General features: G+C 31.2%; 1 protein-coding gene across 1 annotated transcript in view; it reads left to right on the forward strand.

Annotated features, from left to right (window-relative positions):
* Positions 1 to 610: 610 nt before the first annotated feature.
* LOC128191332 (guanine nucleotide exchange factor VAV2-like) overlaps positions 611 to 14,872 on the forward strand; it is a 33,352-nt gene continuing 19,090 nt past the window's right edge. The window contains exons 1-4 of the mRNA XM_052863405.1: positions 611 to 651; positions 783 to 801; positions 3,874 to 3,965; positions 4,183 to 4,228. Of these exons, the coding sequence (XP_052719365.1) occupies positions 799 to 801; positions 3,874 to 3,965; positions 4,183 to 4,228 (141 nt within the window). The 5' untranslated portion in view covers positions 611 to 651; positions 783 to 798. The remainder of the gene's footprint in view (positions 652 to 782; positions 802 to 3,873; positions 3,966 to 4,182; positions 4,229 to 14,872) is intronic.

Here is a 14,872-nt window from a genome sequence, read left to right on the forward strand (position 1 = left end):
AAAGCAAACCCGCGACCCACCTTAAGTTTCGTCGTATCTTACGCTTTATAGTAAAACCGGCCTCAGAACTCGTTAGTTCAAGCCCCGGCCGTGGCGGAGGTGGAGCTCCAATATATATATATATATATATATATATATATATATATATATATATATATATATATATATATATATATATATATATATGAGATATATGATTATTATTTTTAAAAGTAGAAGTATATCTCACCTAAAATATTCCTTAGATATTCTTTGATTTCTCTGTCTGCTCTCTCTGTCTGTCTCTCTTTCTCCTGCACATTGATTGGGAGAGCCATTCCCTCCCCCTGTGTCAACCAAATTCCAGAACTAAAGACCCCTTTATGAAACAAGCCCATGATTAGATATTGGTCGGTTCAAATCTTTCACAATGAATTCCTGCGAACAAGTTGGCATTTTATTTATTCCATTTAAAGATGAACTTGAATATTGTTTGATATTTATTTAAAGTTATTTGGTTAACACTTGACAGTAACTCAAATTTACTGTACTGATGATTTGAATTGTATTTATGATTTTGTGTGACCGATGATTTCAGGATTTGTTTCTCTATGTAAATGAGGTAAAACGGGACAGTGAAACCCTACAACTTATCGAAGAAATACAATCAAGGTAAACTCAATTTTTTTTAAATATACATTTATAAAATGTATTGCTGAAAATATCATTTAGAAATCAATTTTCAAGTGAATGTGGTAAATATAAAAATGACTTCTCATTTTATTTCTTTATTTCTGTTTTAGCATTAAAGACATTGTGATGGTAAGAAAAGTGACCTTTTAGAAACAAACAATCAGTAGCTCTTTCATACATGTATTATAAATTGCTTTATCAAATACTTTACTGTAGATATGTAGTAAGCTGAAAATAAACTTAAAATATTCTTTTTTTCCTTATAATTATACACATACAAATGTAAATAAAAACGTACAGTTGTAAAACATGCACAATTTTTTACCATTACATTTGTACAGAATTCACCCAAAATAGGGAATTATGTGATGCTGTTTTTTTTTTAGCTCACCTGAGCTAAAAGATGAAGTGAGCCTTTCTGAACACATTTTGTCCATCGTCTGTCTGTCCGTCTGTCAGTCCATAAACTTTTCACATTTTCAACAACTTCTACAGAATCACTTGGCCAGTTTCAACCAAACTTGGCACAAAGCATGCATAGGCATAGGGATTCAAAGTTGTGAAAATTAAGGATCACACACTTTTTGAAGGAGATAAGATTAGGAATGTTTGAAAATTTTGAGAAATTTTCAAAAATCCTCTGCTCAATAACCATTTGGCCAGGAAAGCTGAAACTTATGTGGAAGCATCCTCAGGTAGTGTGTAAAATCAAAATTGTGAAATCAAATTTTATATAGTAATATATAGAAGTAATCTTTAATTTTTTTTTCTGAAACTGGTCAGCCAGAAAAGATGTAACTTGTGAGGAAGCATCCTCAGGTAGGCTAAATTCAATTTTGTTCATATTATGATTCCAAGGGGTAGGTTGGGGCTACAATGGGATGTCGAAATTTTACATAGGAATATGTAAAGTAAATCTTTACAAGTCTTCTTCTTTGAAACCGATTGGCCAGAATTGCTGTTACCCGTGTGGAAGCATCCTCCGGTCGGGTAGATTCAAGTTTGTTCAAATCATGATCCCCAGAGGTAGGGTGGGGCAACAGTGGAAGGTCAAATTTTTACATAGGAATATATAGAAAAAAATCTTTAAGAATATCCTTCTCAAAAACCGATCGACCAGAAATGCTGGTACCCATGTGGAAGCATCCTCAGGTAGGGAAGATTCAATTTTGTTCAAGTCATGATCCCCAGGGTAGGATAGGGGCACAATGTGGAGTAACATGTTTTTTTTAATATAGGAATATATAGAGAAAAATCTTTAAAAATATTCTTCTCAGAAACCGATCAGCCAGATTTATGCTGTATTTATAGCTTGAAGAGCAAACCTACTGATGAAAGTCAAGAATAATGCATGTTGTAACTTTTCTCAGCAAAATTTAGCAATCTGTATTCCTTTATATGACAAAGCATTTTTGGGAGTTGATTTTAATCAACTCTCCTATGCACTTACTCGGGCAAAGCGAAAATGAAACAGTGTTTGGACCTAAGCACAAATCAATACCGCTGACAACACTTAGTTCTTGAAAATACTCGATAAATTCAATGCTATGTATTCTGAAGCATTGTTTTTCAAGAAAACCTATTTATTAACGTCATGAAAATAGTAAGATTTAAAATTGTACAACCAGTTTAGATAATTTTTAAAGTCGTATGTATTCCTACACTAGAGTTCAATGTAATCTCGTTCAACCAGACGCTTGGCTGTCTCCGTTAATATCCGACAAAACAGAGTCTCTCTTGCTTGTCGGAGATAAAGGGAGACAGTCCAGCGTTTGGTTGAACAAGACAAGAGTTCAATCTTGCCTGGATCCATACAATTTCTCAGAAATATTTCGATTACTGATACTTCTTGCCATGCAAAATCCCATATCGTTGATTTGAATAAATGATAATCGATAAAATCAACTCCCGTCAGTACTTCAGTACTTTGATTGAATAGCAATATCTGGTATTTTATTGACAATTCATTTCTCTGTTTATGCAGAGAATTACAACTTTGTTATGCATTTAGTATTTACTGTTCAAAAAGTATTACATCCAGATATTTTGGTGCATGAATGGCATTGCATGTTCCATGGAATAAGTGTTACCGAGTAGATTTGTATGGTGTTAGGCAATTCATCTGGAACTGCATCCGTCGTATGCAGTTCGATCGGACGGGGTGAGGGAATGTTGGTGTAAAGGGTACAAGGTATTAAGTTGAGGTGCGCTGAAGGCCGTTGGGTAAAACGAAGGGTATAGGAATGCCGTATTCCCGAAGGTCAACCAATACATGTATGCAATTCCAGAGATATAGAACCAAGTGATGAAAGATTCCGTATTTATTATCAGTCGAGTTTAAAAGATTAACAATAACAAAGAAAATGAAATAAATGACACAAACGGAGGTGGCCGATAATTCGTCTGGCCTCTGACCTGAAGATTGACAAATACAATTCAGTATATATAAGGAATCTCAACAATGAGTAAAAGTGACAAATCAATGACATCAAATGAATTTAGTGAAAGATTCATATGTATTAGGTAATTGGATAAACTCAATGAGTCTTTGATGGCTAAGACATATAAGGCCTATAATTATGCGATGTTGATTCAAAAGATTAACAGTTCTTGGAAGAAACATCTGTCTGATTTGTAATTACAATTAAATATAGAGTTTTTCAGGTGTCAATGGCTAGATCACTTTTTAAACATTAAATTATTAGAATACTCTGGAATCATTAAATTTCGTGGGAGCCAATTTTCGTGGATTGCTTAAATTTTACAGGTTCGTGGGGACGTAATTTCGTGTATTCCTTTATAACTACAACAGGAAATATGACTTTATATCTCTAATTTATTAATTCGTGGAGGATGTTAATTCGTGGCTGAGAGGTGCACACGAATTCCACGAAAATTGAGCCACCACGAAATTTAATGATTCCACAGTATATGACAAAACAAACGTTGAATTTGGAAAGTAAAGTCCGAAATAAAGTTAATTATAGAACAGTGATTTTTCTGTACATGCGATATAAACCCATTTGAAATGAATATTGACAATTCCAGTCAATTACATGTCGTTCAATATAAAGTTATCCTTTAAAATTACATGTATGACTTATAAAGATAAAGAGCTAATTATAATAAAAAGAAGAACAGAATATAATTTTTCCAAGTAATCGACATTGAGCTCTGATTCTACTATGATTTCTATTTCAGCCTGCTAAAACCACATTAAAGGATTACGGCAGACTACAGAAGGATGGAGAACTAAAAGTTAAAAACAACACAGACAACAAGATCAGATTTAGGTTGGTATCGTTTCGGTGTTTCTAAATATCCTTTTTCTGAATCATCTGGCACTGCCTGTAATAGTTGGGAGAAATTTGTTTTGTTATGAGTTTAGTTGTATTTGTAAGAATTGCCAGTTTGATAAGTTTAACTAACAATATATATAGAAAATATTTGGAGTAGTTGCAAAAATATTTTAATGAATTAATTTCATTTTATAGTTCTTTCTTTCAACAGATACATTTTCTTGTTTGACAAAGCCATGCTAATGTGTAAGGCGAAGGTAAGTGTAAAATCTTTAACACATATGTATATTGTTTTAGTGATTGAAATCAAAAGTATACTTAATCTAACTATGGTAGCAAGGGACAGTTTCGGATAAAGTACCCATCAATATATTTGAAAATTTGAAAGTTGCTGTACTTGAAGGCTTATGAGTGTTGCTGAAGTTCATGATATGATTTTTATTGATTATTATTAGTTAGAGGGATGTCTTTTCTTCAAATTTGTATGCATATGTACATGTAGGCCCCTAATGTCTGCTTCATAAGTAAAGTAAAATGTGAAACTTGCGGCTATAAGTGTTGTGTTGACTGAACACAGTGAAATTGCAAGTTACCTACGGGAGGTGAAAACACGAAAAGTAGGTGGATGTGACTTAGTATTTACTACTCTACATTTTTTTTTGCTTGTAAAGTGTGTTGAAAGCTACGACATGATAACGCTGTAATACACACAGGATACTCAAAGGTTAAAATGACGAGTTTTATTATGACGTCACAAACGTTGAACGCTGTAAACTGGACGTCAAAAGCAAAAATCAAAGTTCACGCTTGTGGCTGTTACAGTGGCTCTTGCATAAATATGAACTTACCCTTAGGATAAGATATGAATTTAAAGGTATAAATCACATGTGAAGACAAGGCAACAAGTTTAAAAAATGTAAATATAAGAATAATGCCATAATAAAACATACTTCTGTTAGTTTCTGACACGTGATGGTGCAACATGCACACAGTACGGAAAGTCAACCCTTTGCTGTGGGGTGAGGACTATTAAGCTGAAAAATCATAATAAATGAGCGAAATATGAAAGGGTTCAAAGCACAGAAAAACTAGCATGTAGAAAATGTTACATGTTCTGACCTCAGAAATTAATGGTTGGCTTTATAAGGGGGAATGAAATGTATTTGTGCTGAATTGGAACTGAGGACATTCTATTTACAAAGTTTCAAAGCCAAAAATCCCTGGCTACAGTAAATTGTATTTAAAAACCTGACCACTGTCACCTTCAAGACTATATTGTATTTTCAGATGTTTTATTTTTCTGTAAGTTGGGGTAAATATTGTACCAAAAGGATTAATTTTGTGAAAGTGGATGACTTTTTGGTTGCAGATGTCATTTTACTTGATTTAGTAGCTATACTACAAGAGGAGTAACTCCCTCTTAAAAGCTTTGGTTTATTACTGAGATAATAATACATACTGTGGATCAATTAAAATTCGTCGGGGCCAATTTTCGTGGATTGCTTAAGTTTTACAGGTTCATGGGAATGTTATTTAGTCCATTCTCTTATTCAAGCAAAGAAAATATGACTTTAAAACCCTAATTCAATAATTCTTGGAGGATGTGAATTATTTGAAGTACCCTCGAATCTACGATAATTGAGCCACCATGAAATCTAATGATTCTACAGTACTTTAAAACAGTTTTAGCTCACTTGAACCGAACCACGCGATAATTCTTGCATCTAAAGTGTCAAGGTGGCTGATTATGTAATGGGAAATTTTCAAGACCTCCGAACTAATACTGATGTCCCAAGAGGGGTTCAAAATTTTACATAAAAATTTAAAGGAAAAATGTTTAATAATCATTTTCTCAAAAATTACAATGTTACAAATTGTCAGATAATTATGCAATCTTTCTAAGAAAGAGTAGATTCTATATTGTTTAAATTGTGATCCCAGACTGCTATTGGGGTCCCAAGAGGGGTTTAAATTTAAAGTTAGAAATATATGGGGAAAATGTTTTAAAACTGTAATAAAATGATACAAAGAAATGTTATTTAGGTGAGCAATACTGCTCATTGGCCTCTTGTTTTCAATTTTATCATTAGAAATTTACAGTAATGTTAACGTTGCTGTCTGATTTGATGAAATAACATTCAGCACTTATATAACACATTTCTTTTAAAAAAGCATATTTTTCTTTCAAAAAAAGTTTACATGCAGACAAATGAAGTTTTCATAGTAAACAAAATGTCAAAAACTCCAAGTTTTGCTCCTTCCTGTCCAAAAATGATATTTAAATGTATTTGATTTGCTAAAAAATCACTACCTCCTTTCTGATTGTCTCTTTTAACATGACATTTAGGATATAAATGTACATTTAATTTTAACAATGAAATAATATATACATCTGCTATGACAATTTCTTTTGATATGAACAAGAAACATTGTATTTTTACCTTTTTAATCACAGGCACATGACGTTATAATTTTTTCTCATAATGAAAATAAATACCCTATACCTTATAATACACAATGAACCAATCGCTTTCATCTTGGATTTTTTCAAAACTGTCACACCAAGTGGAATTTTTGCTTAAAACTCATCTGTAAAATTAATTTACGATCCTCACAGTTTCCCAATCGGTCCTTCAACTACCAAAACGGTGCATTACACCGGTCATTAATAAATTGTACCCCTCAATCTGCATCTACTACATGTGCCTTAGATTTGCGACAAAAGATTAAAGGGGGACGTGAGTCGACATAATTGCGCTATATTTTAGCTAATCCCTTCAAAATATAGCAATAATTCGAATATTTAAACAGTATCAATTTCTGAATTTGATCAACTTACAGATAAAAAATTAAGAAAAGGTCTAGGGATACTATCAACTGTCAATTATAACTTGTTTTTTTTCCCACAAAATTTATATCAAAATGTTTATGAATGGATATATTTATCTATATAAAATACTGAAATAAACACACGGTGCATGGAAATCTCAGTTACATATAAGTGACAACTTCCGTCCCCTCTCGGCAATTATCGCATATCTAAGGCAGTATAGATGCTGATTGAGGGATGGTTTTTATTAAAGACCGGTGCGATGCACTGTTTTGGTTAAATCAGTTGTAAGCTAAGATGTTGAAGCACCGATCGGAAGACAAAGAGGATCGCAAAATAACTTCACCGATGAGTTTTAAGCAAAAATTTCATTTGATGTGATAATTTTAAATCCACGATGGCGGCGATAGGTACATTTTGTATTATTAGGTAGGCCTATAGGGTTTTTATTTTTATTATGATAAAAATTTATAACGTCAGGTGCCTTTGTTTTTATTTTGTATATGCATCAAATAATGTAGAAAAATGTTAAATTTGAAAAAAAATGTCATAGCGTTTTCATTTGTCTCCAGCTACCTGGCTTTATTTGAAATTAATTTTAATTAAAGGCAGGTATTAAACTTGTAGGTCTTATTGTTTAAGCATGGTCCCCTGACCATAATCCAGAATAGATAAAATATTCACTAAATATGATTGTCAGCTTACTTTGTCATGAAAAAAAGATAGCACACGCAGGGTGGCATATCTATTCGTCAATGAAAATGCTACAAAACATTGAATTTACCGAAAAAGATCAATTCTTTGTATCAGTGATTATTGATTTTAAATGTGTGTGAAAAATTACTCAAGGAAATGCCATTAGTTTCGTAATATTAGCTAAAGATTTCAAACTACTGCTTTTCATGAAAATCAAAAGATAGGGAGAGGATATACATGTAAAGGTACATCTAAGTGATGTAATGCTTTTATCATGATAATATCATAGACATGTATAAAACAACAATTGATCTTTAAAAGATTAAGGTATCCGATCCATAATAGCCCATATTCAACGAATCAAGATGCATGGCAGATATGTATGGGCTTAATACTCAGTATACTTGGACATGCTTTTCATGTTTCAGTATCAGTATGTAAGAGGAATGCATCCTAATAATTGACCTTTTCCTGTTATCGAAAAATTGTGCTTCTTTGCTTTTAATTGATAAAATTCAATTCTAAAAAAATCTGTCCGTCCGTCTGTCCTTCTGTCTGTCCGTCTGTAAACTTTTCACAATTTGAACTTCTTCTCTAATGGCCAATTTCAACCAAATTTGGCACAAAGCATCCCTATAAAAAGGTGATTTTAAATTGCAGAAATGAAAGACCGATCTTTATCTAAAACGGAGAAAACCTCGAAACTGTAGAAAAAGGGGGGGGGGTGCATTTTAAAAAATCTTCTTCTCAAGAACTACCAAGTCAAATTCAACGTAATTTTGCATAAATAATCCTTATGAAAAGGAAAATATAAATTGCAAAGATTATCGGTGAATTCTGTTTCAAATTTTAATAATTTACGAAAATAAAAATTGAGATAATCGCGGTCAAACAGTTTATAACTTCGGGTTCGGTATTCCATATCGAAAACGAAAGTTCTTTGTATAAAGCAGCAATGTTTGAATGTTGACGCACGGCTAATAGGTCAAACTGACAAAGATGAATTTACTTGTTGTGCCACGGTTTACCATCTTCCCAAGTCAAGGGTTTCTGATCTGCATAGCTTCTCACATTCAATGGATGGCGCAGTTGTGAAACCACGTATGTTTAATCTGTTCGGTCAAGGGTTTGTGAGAACTATGCAGATCAGAAACCCTTGACTTGGGAAGATGTGGTTTACGCATGTCCAAGTATACTGAGTATACTTGAAACATGCTAAACATATTTGTGCCGATTTCGTGATTCTTTCAATGCGTTGACATTTTCACTCGTGACCGTGGTTTTACGTTGTTTTGAATTTCGTTTATGCCTTTTAATTTGGGTGGGGGAAATATCCCCTGTTTTTTGGAATTTTTACGTATCGAATCAAATAAAGACTTCAGTAAATCAGACAGTTTATTGTTGACCTGCACAAAATGAGCAAAATCTGATGCACTAACAACATATTGTAGTATAAATACGATACATTCTATTGGTAATTCGGTACGATCTCTACGTAATGGTTGATTATAATGCAACTTGTTTGTTAAGATGCTGTGCATTTTCAGTCTAAATGTAGATTGTTTTTGCTGCTAGAAATATATATATATATATATATATATATATATATATATATATATATATATATATATATATATATATATATATATATATATTATGAAAAATAAATTGTGCTCTTTTTTTGTTTTAGTGCATGTTTCTTCTATTTTAATTGTTTACAATTTCCTCTTTTCAAACCATATTCAGCTGTGTCAAGTTTTGAATTATAAGCAAATACAGAGCTTTGCTCACAGAACTGAGGCAATGCTTTTGTTCATTCTGAATAGGAAATACCAAGTTTAAAAATCTTAAGTTGAATGTAATTAACTCTTGTGAACAAATAATTGACTCAAACCAAGAAGAATTATGAGTTATGAATTATGATTGACGCTGAAATTTTGATCTATCACTAGACATGTCTCACTAAACGTTAAATACTTGTACAGAAAAATTAAAAGGATGATATGCTGTAACAACTTTTTGGGACCCCCTCCTTATACGAGAAATCTACACCAACTTTGTTGGTTTTTCAGACACAATTAAATAAAAACGACCTCTTTAAAACAGTTTAAAAAATTACTGTTACGGGGATAATTGTATTATCGCTATTCTTAAGAAAACAATTACAGCGGAAAATCGCCTTGAATTGTAGCCATTGTTTAATGTTGATTTTGAATAAAGATGAAAATAAAGGACGGGCCTTTGTAAAATAGAGCAATATGCCTGTCAATACATTGCAGTCTGAGGCTCATTGAGGGGGGGGGGGGGGGGCTAGACCTTATCAGAAATCTTGACAAGCAAAAAAGAAAAAGATTTTGAGTACGACTATGTCTAACTTTGCCAAAAAAGAGGTGCCCCTCTCCCAACCCCCGCCATCCAGTTCCGATGCCTATGCATTGATTATACATGTAATATACATGGTTTAATTTAACATATCACATGATAACAATTTTCATTCGAGTGTATTCATCGATCAAGTGAGTAAGTTTATAAAATGTAGCACGAGATCACGCCTGGTAAACAACAATCGTTTATAATGCGGAAGACCAATCAAATTTTTGAATGTTCCTTGAGGTACAATTTTCTTTCACATGTAGCAGTTTTTTAAATAAAATACAATAAATAGCTAGTACAAAGCATTTGAAGATGAATATATATATATATATATATATATATATATATATATATATATATATATATATATATATATATATATATATATATATATATATATATATATATATATATATATATATATATATCTCATCTCCTGGCTAAAGTGAATTGTATATGGTTTGTTCCCGTTTTGCACACATTTGAAAATTAGGTATCGAAAAAATGTGTGCGAAACGGGAATTTTACCAGGTGAGTTAATTGCTTAATTGCTATAGTCTATATCACAGTTCCAGAGAGGACAATTGACAATGAAATAAATAAAACATATCTACTCGCAATTGATATTTACATTTATTTTATGTTAAAATATAACTTGCATAAAAGCACATTTACATAATAATTGACATCCATGTTCTGGAATTCAATTTTAAACATCGATTTGGTCATGAACATTTTCATTGATTTCTTTAAACAAAACAGATTTTTGTATAATGTTGTGCTTTTGTTTAACTTCTGTCTTTAGGAAGCACATGTACACGCTACAAGTTTGAAGAGAAAATATCATATATTGATATTTATTTATTGCTTTTGCTTACATAAATGGAGGAAATGTGTCTAGTGAAAACACTGCTAATTATAAAAATAATTTTTCATTTATGCTGTGGCTTGAATAATCGAAGAAAATACTATTAGACAAATTAATGAATGATGACAAATAGGCAATTTTATATGCTTCAAAAACTGAAAATATTTTTTCACAAAACCTATCAAATGTAGACAAGAAAAGTGACCCAAAATATACTAAAGCGGTGAAGTCGATCATAAGATCTACTGTCAAGGCTGTTACTTCGAAGATTAAAATATTTTGTGATAAAGTTCTGTTTCTTTTCATAATAATCTTTCTGTTGATACCAAACAACCAATTATAAACATGCGTTTTTACATATTTTGCAGCTACAATGTAAGTTGTAAAAGGAGACACGGAGTACCCTATATGACTGTCCGTGTAGTTTTCCCCTTTGTCATATAATTATCCACTGAATCAGCTTCCAATTGGCCCGGGACCAACAATTTTTCCTCAATTCATCGAGTTTAAAGTAAATGGGCAAAAATGTAAAGGTCAAATCATCTAATCCTTAGTTTTCTTATCAGTGAGCGGAAATTTAAGACTAAAAAAATGATTATCTTTATTTTATCAAATGAAAAAAATGGTGATAGTCATAAGTTATTAGTCTAAAACACAACAAAATATCCAGGTAAAATCTTTGACTGAAAGCAGACTATAATTGCTATCACAACACAATTCACACCTATTTTTCTATACCCAATTATCAAATGTGTGCAAAACGGGAACACACCAAGAAATGTCCCCTGCCATTTATAGCGAAACTCTTTGCATGATACCAGGTAATTTGAGTTTGACATCATCATGAACAACTTGTGCAGTCCATGATTATTTTTAGGTTGAAGAAGGTTTTGACAAATTGACATTTAGGGTTTGTAGATGTCAGTCCTCTCAGTTTCTACAAAACTATGAATTGCAATCAATTTACATAATAAATAGAGGAACACTTACTTGGTGAATGCAAATATAATCGTTTAAACGACCTTTAGAAAATACAATGTGATTCACATATATAAAAGTGTAAATTGTAAAAACTTTTCATGTTGAAGTCCTGCCAAGAGAACTGGCAATGCATAGTTACATTTGTCCCTGTGCAATTTTGTTCCCAGTTTTGGAATTCGAACTAGTTATTCAGAAAAAGGAAAACAATCAACAACTGCACAGCCACATTTCACAATGGCGTGTGTTTTAAACCTAATGGTAGGAACTTCGATATTTCGAGTTATTTAATAAGACCATTAGGGTCAAGATCTAGAAAATTAAAGGTGCCTTTTTCAACCACTAATGAAATAAAACCACTATTGAAATGAATTATTTCAATAGTGGTTGGGAATGTATTTCATCAAAAAAATCCCCTTTGCAACCACTATCGAAATAAAACCACTATTGAAATAAATTATTTCAATCGCGGTTGGGAATGTATTTTATTAGAAGAATCACTTTGCAACCACTATTAAAATACAGCTACATGTACTATTGGAGTAATTTTTAATAGAAGTTGGGGATGTATTGCATTATAAGAATTACTTAACATACACCATTGAAATACAACAGACTACTTTTAAATTCATTTTTTCAATCTTAGATGAGAATTAATTTCTATGTAAATATTACTTTGTTATCACTATTATAATACATTTGGGGAAAAAAATAAGTTGTTTATCATTTTTGCAAACCACTTTGAAATGAAAGTAATCTGACCAACAATTTCAAATACACAATTTAAGTAATATAGACTTTACTATTTTACGGTGAGAATAACCGAGATTATGAAATTATTGTAATAATGTTACGATGTTCAGTGCTGTGAATAAATAAATAACCAATACCTGCAGATAAACATGCAAATAAGATTGTTTTTATCTAACAAACTATTTCAAATACTCAATTTAGATATTTAAGTCTTTAACGGTATCTTTAACGGTAATAATAATCGAGACTATGAAATTAATGTACTAATGTTTGATAGAAAAATAACTTGCCCACAAGGGGCAGAGATATGCCACCATACTGTTGTGTAGAAATAACCGATTCTCGCTGATAAACATATAGAATTGATTCAATATAGATATATCATGTTCTATGAAAATTGTGAATTATTTGTACAAAAGTGACCATCTTGTAAATTGCCAGAACTTCTATTCAAAGCCCCTGTATATTAAAAATCATTCATATTATTATAAATATCACTATTGAGATAAATAATTTCAATAGTGGTTAGGGATGTACTTCATTACGACACTATTGAAATATATTATTATACCCCCGAAAACGAAGTTTAGGGGGTATATTGGTTTCACCTTGTCTATCTGTCTATCCGTCTGTCTGTAGACGCAACTTTGTCCCCCTTATAGAATTTTTACTACTGCATGGAACTGTCTTATGTTTCACATTTGTACATGTTGATCACCATCTGAAGATGTGCACCTGCAATTTTCTTTAAGATCAAACACGATTTAAAGATTTTATGACAGTTTTCATTTTCCTTATTCTATATATTGTACGCTGATGTTGAAAAGTAAGGGAGGTAATCCTTACAGATTTTATTAATTAATTAATAGTATTAAAACACTCTAAAATATATTTATATAAATACCTCCAATTGAAGTTTTTTTGTCTTTATGTCTTTACTCAATTTATTTTTTATAAGTATTCTATCAACTGACAATGCAAAATTTTTGTTTGTTAATGATAAATTCTTTGGAGCTAATAAGAACATCAAAGACAAGTGTGGCTGAGTTCATGTGTCCCAAGGGGGGCATTATCTGAGCCATGGTTTAAATGGAGCATGTGTTTAGGAAAAATTGATAATCTGTAAAATGGGCGGTAGTTTTGTGGCTATTTTAAAATTGTTTCATGTAAACCACAAGTTTCTATCATTATAAGGAAATAAATAATATCATTATTAATAAAGAAGTTAACTATTTTTGAGAACTTGTTTAAATTTATTGGTCTTGTAAATTGAAGTGACCCTATAGGCATTATTTTAAATGAAATTCAAAATAACTGATATGATTGTAGTGTTTTGGCAATTTTAAAATTTTTTGTGATATTAAATTTTCTTTTTTACAAATTTGTTCATAGTATGCTAATTATGGTAATGTTTTTGGGAGTTTATTAAATCTAACAAGCTCATCAAAGAAAATCATAGTCCTATGGGACAATTTTTCTGATATGGAGTTCCATTGTACCATAGGAGAAAGTGAGGTAAATTTGAAACAACTAACTGCATCTGTCAAGACTCTTATTAGAAAGATATACAAAGTTTTATCAACAGAAAAGCATTGCTTGGTTACCGGTATTTCCATTTACTGCAAAGGGAGGGGTTTTTCTGACAATTTTGATGTTCATTTTTTTGTTAACTAATTTTTTTTTTACAATTCTATAATTTTTTTTATTTTTATGTGTTCCAAACCTTTATCATTCAATTCAATTATTTGTCCAGTTTGAAATTAGCCTTGCGGGGGTATTAGTCCCATTAGGGCAGATCTAGTTTCAATAATGGTTGGTGATGAATTTTATTACGACCACTATCGAAATAAATTACTTCAATAGTGGTTGATTATGAAGTTTATTATAAGAAATAATTTGAACCACCATTGAAATACAAACACCATGAAAATATTTTATATTGTATATCATTATAATTTTTTTAATTGAAATATATTATTTTGATGGTGGTTAAGTATGTATTTTATTATAAGAGTAACTGTGCAGCTACTACTTCAATTCAACAATAATTTTTCAATAGTAGTAGCAATAAATTTCATTATACATATCACATTTATGACAAATAATGGTTGTATTTCATTAGTGGTTGTAATAAAATGCATACCCAGCCACTATTAAAATAATTCATTTCAATAGTGGTTGAATTTCAATAGTAGTTGCTAAGTGATTCTAATAAAATACATGTTTATCAATATCTACATAATTTATCTCTAAGTAATATTTATAATAATATTTATTAATAAAAAAAAATATTGAACAATTATGTACCAATTGAAACTTTTAATGAAATGCATCCATAATTTATTATAAATGTGAAATTAATAAAGAAAATTATTTCCAGCTATTATTAAAAAATTATTGTTT

This window comes from Crassostrea angulata, chromosome 7 (assembly GCF_025612915.1).
Source record: "Crassostrea angulata isolate pt1a10 chromosome 7, ASM2561291v2, whole genome shotgun sequence".
NCBI lineage: Eukaryota > Metazoa > Mollusca > Bivalvia > Ostreida > Ostreidae > Magallana > Magallana angulata.